This window comes from Octodon degus, unplaced genomic scaffold (genome assembly GCF_000260255.1).
Source record: "Octodon degus isolate 3935 unplaced genomic scaffold, OctDeg1.0 scaffold00001, whole genome shotgun sequence".
NCBI classification, from domain to species: Eukaryota; Metazoa; Chordata; class Mammalia; order Rodentia; family Octodontidae; genus Octodon; species Octodon degus.
Genome location: NW_004524577.1, coordinates 2,298,005 through 2,305,168, shown reverse-complemented (window position 1 = coordinate 2,305,168; position 7,164 = coordinate 2,298,005). Strand labels below are relative to the sequence as shown.

Below are 7,164 nucleotides of genomic sequence, written 5' to 3'. Positions count from 1 at the left end.
TGGGCGCCGGCAGCCTCGGCCCCGGCGCCGCTCCCGCCACCCGCCCCGCACTCACCATCCGGGGCCCCGGCCGCCGCCATGATGATTGTGTACAACACCCACCGCTCCCGCAGGGGCCGCCGGGAAGGAGCGAGCGACTGAGATTGGCCCCCGCTGCAGCCCCTGATCTTGTACAGGCTGGCCGGAAACAGGTGGAGGTTTCTATGGAGACCCGCCTCCTCCGTTTCCCCGGCCCGGCCCCTGCCACGCTTTAGCTTTCCCGAGACGAGGGGGGCGGGCCCGGGAAACAGCCCGCCGCCGGGGCTCTGCCCCCTAGTGGCGGGCGGCGCCTCAGCCGTTCAAGGAGGCGTGGGTTCCAAACTCAAGGCCTGTGCCTTTAAGGGGCGGGCCTGAGCCCGCTGTGGCGGACGCCGATTGGCTGGAGGCGTGCCCGGAAGTGACGCGAGCCCACGTGTGCTACCTTCGCACATGGCGGCGCTCTGGAAGAGGGTCCTGCTGCCCGGGACGCTGCTGGCGCCCTCGGCTCGCCCCCCGGGATGGCGGGAGGCCACTTTGGGCGCCGATCTCGGGGGTGCGGTACGAGTGCGCTTCGCCCCCAGCCCCACAGGTAACCTTGGAGGACGCGACGCCGCAGGCCCGGACCTCGTGCGGTCCCGCCCCCAGGACGCTGCGGGACGGATCCCTTCCGGTGGCGTCCAGGGCGGGAGGGCGACGGGGCTCGCGACCCCGCTAGGCGGAGGCCGAGCGGAGGAGCCCGAGTGCGGCGGATGTGGTGCCCTCTACGTAGTCAGTGGAAGCGTGGTGGCGGCCGCCTGTAATCCCAGCATTCGGCGGTTGAGGCGGGAGTACCGTTGCAGGTTGGAGACCAGCCTGGGTTAACTGTGAGCTCGAGGGCGCGGAGACAGCGCAGTAGGATGAGCACCTGCCTGGCGCGCTCAGGGTCCTGAGTTCAGTCTCAGGTACCGAAAGAAAAAAAAGCGAGCTCAGGCCACCCTTAGCTGCGTAGCGAGACTCTGAAAGGAAAGATGAAAAGCGCACTCGGTATAAGCTGTGCCGTACAGGAGGCGCTACGCGCGATTACCTTCGCCGCCGCTGCTGGTGATTGACAAAGTCGGCCCTACTCGCAGGGAGCCTGTATTCTAGTCGCCCGGCAAATGCCTATAAAATTTTTAAACCTTGTATGAAACACACGCCTCTAACGCAGCGTTCTGAGAGGCTGAGGTGTGAGGATCGCTCATTGAAGCCCAGCTTGGGATGCGAGTGACTAGTCTCCGGAAGGGGCGGGGTGGGCATGTAGCGCAGTGCCGGGGGAGGCCGCGTTCCGAGTCCCAAGTGCCTCGCAGGGCGAAGCGGAGCCGCAGCAAGAAGGCTTTTCTGGCAGAGAGCCGATTGTCAACCCGGAGTTGCTGCTGCGTGAACTTGAATACCACGTGCTGGTATTACACCTCTGTGATGGCAGCACGTGGGAGGCTGAGGCAGGAGGAGTGCCATGAGTTTGGGACTAGCCTGAACTGCCCTTGCCTCAAAAATAAACCCTCCCAAACAAAGAATCGTCCAATGTGAAGCCTATAGGAGACCGCAGAGGAGACTTCAGCTGCGCGGGCCCTGCTCCCGCACTGTTGGAGGTGGAGCTGCCCGCCCGGAGGCCGCAGAGGCCTGCTCTTTTTGACTTTTTTTTTTTTTTTTTTTTTGAGACAGGGCCTTGCTTTGTGATAGTTGAGGCTGGCCCTGAAGTCACAGTGTAACCCAAGAAATTCTCCTGCCTCAGCCTCATTGCTGGGATTACAGGTGTGCCCCACCCCACCATACCTGGCCGCAGCGCTCTTCGTTTACCAATGCTGACATCGGTCTCTGCACCCTGAGCATATCTTACAGCTCAGACCCCCGGTCCGCAGATGATCCTTGTGGCAGAACCCCAGCTGGCACGAGTGCCAGGGTCATGTGGGCAGGCCCGGCCGTGCAGACGAGGGCTTCCCAAGCCACCTGTGGTAGTTTCTAGTTGTGGAGCAGTATTTGTATAAAATCAATGTAAATGGGGGCCCAGCCCTAGCTCAGTTCTTTAAGTGGCAGCTTCCACAATGCTGGCAACCTCAGTTTGCTGTAGTTCGATCCCCACAACACTCCAGCCATGCAAAAGTGCCCTGAAGGCATTCAAGGAGCAACCCCCCCCCAAAAAAAAATACCTTATTCCATAAAATCAATGTAAATGAATTGCTAGAAAAACACAAATGTTGTAATCATAGAGTCCAAGCCTTGCAAACACGTGGGCAGATTACCTAACTTTCCTGTGCTGAAGTTTCACAATTGTTCATAGCCCTGCGGCCTGGGATTTGAGCCGGTGCAGCTGAGCATTTAGCAAGGCCTGGGAGGAGAGCCTGTAGTGTGAGAAGTGCTGCTGAGCCCAGGGAGGATTAGCAGGCGGCATGGGTCGCTGCAAGTCGTGGGGTGTTCCAGGCAGTGTTTAGGGGCCGCGGCAGCCCCGCTGTGAAGAAGGTTCCCACTGTTTTCTGCTAGTACTGGAAGTTGCACCTGGGGCCTTTGCACTCACTACATCCCTATCCGTTTTGACTTTTTTACCTTGAGGCAGGATCTTGCTACGTCACCGTGTAGCTCAGGCTGGTGTTGAATTCAGTCCCATTGCCCCAGCCTCTCTAGTACTGAAATTACAGACAGGACCAGCAACCCCGGTTTTGGGAGGTTCCTGGTGGGTTGGTTTTTTTTAATCCTCCAACAAATAAAGAAATTGAAGCTGATAAAAATTAAGTCAATGGGGCCAGGGAGATGGCGCAGTGGAATAAGCACTTCCCTGGCAAGTGCAAGGGCCAGAGTTCAATCCCCAGTTCCATAAAAAAAAATTAAGTCAAATGGCAGAAGGATAGTGACTAGAAAGGGTGGACTGGATTCCAGGGGGACATGATGCATGAGGCCTTGTTTGCAGCTGCTAGGCCAGAGCCTTGTGCCCTGGGGCACAGCTGGTTTTGCGCTGGCCTTGCAAGTGACCAGCCAGGCGTCACCACGTCCCCTGCGTAGGCCGAGGGTCTGCCTGACCCCGGAGGAGCTTTTCCTGATCGTGGCTGCACCTGGAACAGCAGAGGAGCTCACTGTGGAGATCCAGGCCTTGCGCTGGGCTGAGGAGAGGAGAGGAAGCGGTCGCCCTGGGAAGCTTAGTTTTAAGTTTTTAGTCAAGGAAGGTGAAAAAAGGTCTTACGAGTTTAACTCTGGTAAAGCAAAAACAAGTGGAGTCAAATAATTGCTTTTGGTTAGTCTTTATTTTGTTGTTGGTTTTTTTTAAATTCTTTTTTTTTATATTTATTTATTTTTATTTATTACATTTATTTATTGTGTGTGTGTGTGTGGCCAGCTCAGCCCACCAGGGGGCGGGGCTGGCTGGCATGTGGTGCTGGAGGATCGAACCGAGGTCCCTATGCTTTGCCAAGCTTGTTTCAAGTAGGTGCTTTAGACCACTGAGCCATCTCTCCAGCCCTTTTTTTTTTTTCTTTTTTTTTTTATATATTTGTTGTTGGTTTGAGACAGGGTCTTGCTACGTACTTAAGGCTGACCTTGAGCTCACCGCGTAGTCCAGACTGGTTGCAAATTCAAGGTGACCCTCCTGCCTCAGCCTCCTCAGTGCTGGGCTTACAGGCATGCATCCCTACACCTGGCCAAACCCCATTTTAAACACTAGCCATGCGAGGCGTGGTGGTGCAGGCCCATAACGCCAGCAGTATTCCAGAGGCTGCGGCAGGAGGGTCCGTAGAAGTGACGTGGCCAGCCTGAACTGCATACCGAGATCCTATCTCAGTAAATGGAGACGTAAGAGTGTGAATCTCGAGGAGGCGAGTTGCAAACTGTATGAGGTAGATAAGAGCATGTGTGGCAAATGTGATTTATAGCATTTAAAAATTTCTTGGCCAGGTAGGGTACTAGCACACACCTGTGATCCCAGCACTCAGGAGGCTGAAGCAGGACAACACTGAGTTCAGTGCAAGTGTGAACTATGTAGCGAGACCCTGGCTGAAAACAAAATAAAACGAAGAAGTTTGCTTTTCACTTGTAATCAGTTTACTCTCACACTGTGTAGTGAAATCCTGTGCCGAAAGAACATAAATTTTTTTAAAGATTTGTATGAGTTAAGTATGGGTGTGACACGACTTCATTAAATGATCCGCTGGTGGGCCTTCAGGTGAGCACTGCAGAGCACGGTGAGGCATGTTTGCGAGGTGATGTGTCTGAGGCCTGGCTGGGCTCCCACTTCTCATGTGAGGACTAGGTGTGTCTGCCTCACCCCTGCCATCTTCAGTGGCAGGCTGGCGGGCTGGGTATTGGCCAGCGAGGTGGGACACCCAGAGCCACTGCCTGGTCTCTTACATCGCTTGGGGCATTTTGTTCCGAAGGGAGCGCATTTCTCCTCTCCTGTCTGAACTCATCTCTTCTCCTGCCAGGCTTTTTGCACCTGGGTGGCCTCCGCACTGCCCTTTACAACTACCTCTTTGCCAAGAAACACCAGGGCAGCTTCATCCTGCGGCTGGAGGACACAGATCAGACTCGCCTCGTGCCGGGGGCAGCGGAGAATATCGAGGACATGCTGGAGTGGGCCGGTGAGCCTGGCAGGAAGGGACCCTTTTTGGAGGAGGGAGTGGCCCTGGCCAGGGCTGGGGCTTTTTTCGTGGGGCTTATGGTGAAAGTTAGGAGTTCCTGGCAAAACAGGTAAAGCTTAGCTGGCTGGAGGGGCAGGTACCGCATGAGGAGATGGTAAGGCTCTCAGAAGCCGAGATCCAGGGCTGCCTGGGTTTCCTTTTATTTTTCTTTTTTAAACAGTGGCAATGTTTCATATTTATGAAAGATGGGAACAAACTGCAGAGCAAGTTTGGGCCAAGTAAAAGTAGGAAAATGGAAGAAAAAAAATTTAACGTGCCTATGGCAGAGGTGGGCTATTGTGAAGAGACGGGGTAGCTGGGATTCCTTTTCTTATCTCAGAATCTCAAGTCCATTCTCTGTGGGGACCAGATAGGAAACAGCGCCTGTGGACGTTGGAGAGGCAAGGCCGTGGTGAGCGGGGGGAAGGGGGGCCCACCCAGACGCGGCAGTGCCTCTGAGCCCCACGTCCTGAGAGTCCTGGCCCCTGCTGTGCAGCCTTCCGCTTCCAGAGGAGCCGGAGATCTAGTGTTCTGGTTTTTTCTTAATCCTTTTATTGTTAAATCCAGGCTCCGTTTTTTTTTTTAAGCACGTGCTAAAAGCCAAGCAAAATGCAGTCTCACAGGTCAGTCTTGTGGGATTTAATCCTGAGAATAGCCAGCCACAGGGATCACTAGGAGGTGCAGTTGTGTGTCCTGCATCAGGAGTCCCTGATGGACAGGTATAACCAGGGAGATTAGCGGCCCGAAGAGGGACTCCACAGCGGTCCAGGGCATAGATTCTCATCTCAGGAGGTTATTCCCTTGACGGACTCCTGATGGGCAGAACCCCATTTTATTCCAGCTCTTGTTAAAGGGTTCGTACACGCTCATTTCAGGTTCACTGCTTGAAGGAATTTAGTCACGTAGGTAACTCCCTGTGACCCAAGCTTGTTCCAGGTGGTGGGGGTGGTGAGCAGAGACCCAGCTCTCAGCCAGCGGGAAGATCAGATGAGCAAGGAGGCGACTCCTAAGGTGACAGGAGTGGTGGGAAGGTTGTGGGGAACAGGTTAAGGTCCTAGGTGAGGAGTGCCTTCCTAGACGGCCTGTGCTCCTTGGAGGGCTAACATCGGCGCAGAGACTCAGGGAGATACGGGGCAGCCGGTGCTTACCTAGGGGAGGCGCTTTCAGAGCAGGGGGCGTTGCAGCTGCAGCTGTCCTGCAGGAAGGAGGGTGTCTGAGGGGTGGCGGGGAGGACGGTGCGGCTGAGGACGGTGAACAAAGTGGCGTGACTGGAGATCTCTGGACAGAGAGGCTGCTCTGGGACGAGTCGGGTCATGCGCAGAGGTGCCTCAGCTCACCAACTTAATTTTCACAGCTCTGGTTGCAGACGAACTGCAAGCACACACCCGCATTGAATTCTGCAGTGGTATCATGGGAAGAAGTAAATTCACGAACCAAGGCACTGCTGAGGTCGTGCAGGCCAGAGGGCGGGCTTTGTGCAGCATGCACAGGAGGCCTGTGCTGGGCAGGAAAGCCGCAGGGGCGAGAAGGGCCTCGGGGCCTCCCGTGCCCAGTGCCGCCATGCGAGCAGGCCTGCGTCACCCTAGGAGCGCTTCCTGCCCTGCCAGCTCTTGGGCGGGCGGGCAGACACTGGGCACCCAGCACCCCAGGTGGCCAGTTTCTGCAGCTGCTGTTTGGCTGTCCCTTTTTTTTTTTTTTTTGTAATATAATTCATATACTTTGAAATCCACCACTTTGAATTAAGCAGTTCGGTGATTTTTATTATGGTCCCTTTGCTGTACATCACCAATTTTATTTTTATTGATACAGGGTCTCACTATGCAGTTCGGGCTGCCAGCGTGGCATGCGGTACCAGGGATCGAACTCAGGACCTTGCGCTTGCGAGGCAGGAGCTTATGCCAGCCCCACTCTAGGACTCTGTAGAGAAGCCCTTCATTGACTAGTAGCCGCCCCTCTCGGCCCTTCCCCCCAGCTAAACACCAGTCTGCCTTCTGTCCCATGGCTGTGTCTCTCCTAGGGGTTTAATGCAAATGAGATTATAAAATGCGTCCTCCGGGACTGGCCGCCTCCCCATGCCCAGGTGGCAGCACCACGCGTGTGCTGTCGCTTGGATTCGCGTCGCGTGGGCCTGCCAGCTTTTGCTTATCCACCCTCCCAGGGGTGCTTATTAGGTTGTCGCCACGTTTTGGCTCTTACAAATAAAATGGCTGTGCCCGTTTGAGCACTAGTTTTATTTTTAAAAATTTTATTTTATTTTTAATAATTTTATTGAGAAAGATGGGTACTAGTTTTAGGTGAATATGTTTTCAGTTTTTATAATGGGGTCCCTTTTTTTGCAGTCACTCTAAAACTTGCCCAGGGCTGGTGAGATGGCTCAGTGGTCTAAAGCACCTACTTAGAACAAGCTCAGCAAAGCACAGGGACCATGGTTCAATCCCCAGCACCACATGCCAGCCAGCCCCGCCCCCTGGTGGGCTGAGCTGACCACACACACACACACACACACACACACACACACATAAATAAA

The 7,164-nt window shown here is 54.8% G+C and overlaps 2 protein-coding genes across 4 annotated transcripts in view; one reads left to right on the top strand and one right to left on the bottom strand.

Moving 5' to 3' along the window:
- Positions 1 to 470, bottom strand: part of Ubfd1 (ubiquitin family domain containing 1) — a 13,093-nt gene extending 12,623 nt beyond the window's left edge. The window contains 4 exon segments of the mRNA XM_004649034.3: positions 45 to 139; positions 142 to 232; positions 234 to 254; positions 390 to 470. Coding sequence (XP_004649091.1) covers positions 45 to 139; positions 142 to 232; positions 234 to 254; positions 390 to 470 — 288 coding nt within the window.
- Positions 451 to 7,164, top strand: part of Ears2 (glutamyl-tRNA synthetase 2, mitochondrial) — a 25,995-nt gene continuing 19,281 nt past the window's right edge. For 2 of the 3 annotated variants that reach the window (XM_023714551.1, XM_004622890.2), the window contains exons 1-2: positions 451 to 607; positions 4,443 to 4,598. In XM_023714551.1, the coding sequence (XP_023570319.1) occupies positions 469 to 607; positions 4,443 to 4,598 (295 nt within the window). In that variant the 5' untranslated portion in view covers positions 451 to 468. The remainder of the gene's footprint in view (positions 608 to 4,442; positions 4,599 to 7,164) is intronic. The other variant, XM_023714584.1, reaches the window with a different exon arrangement.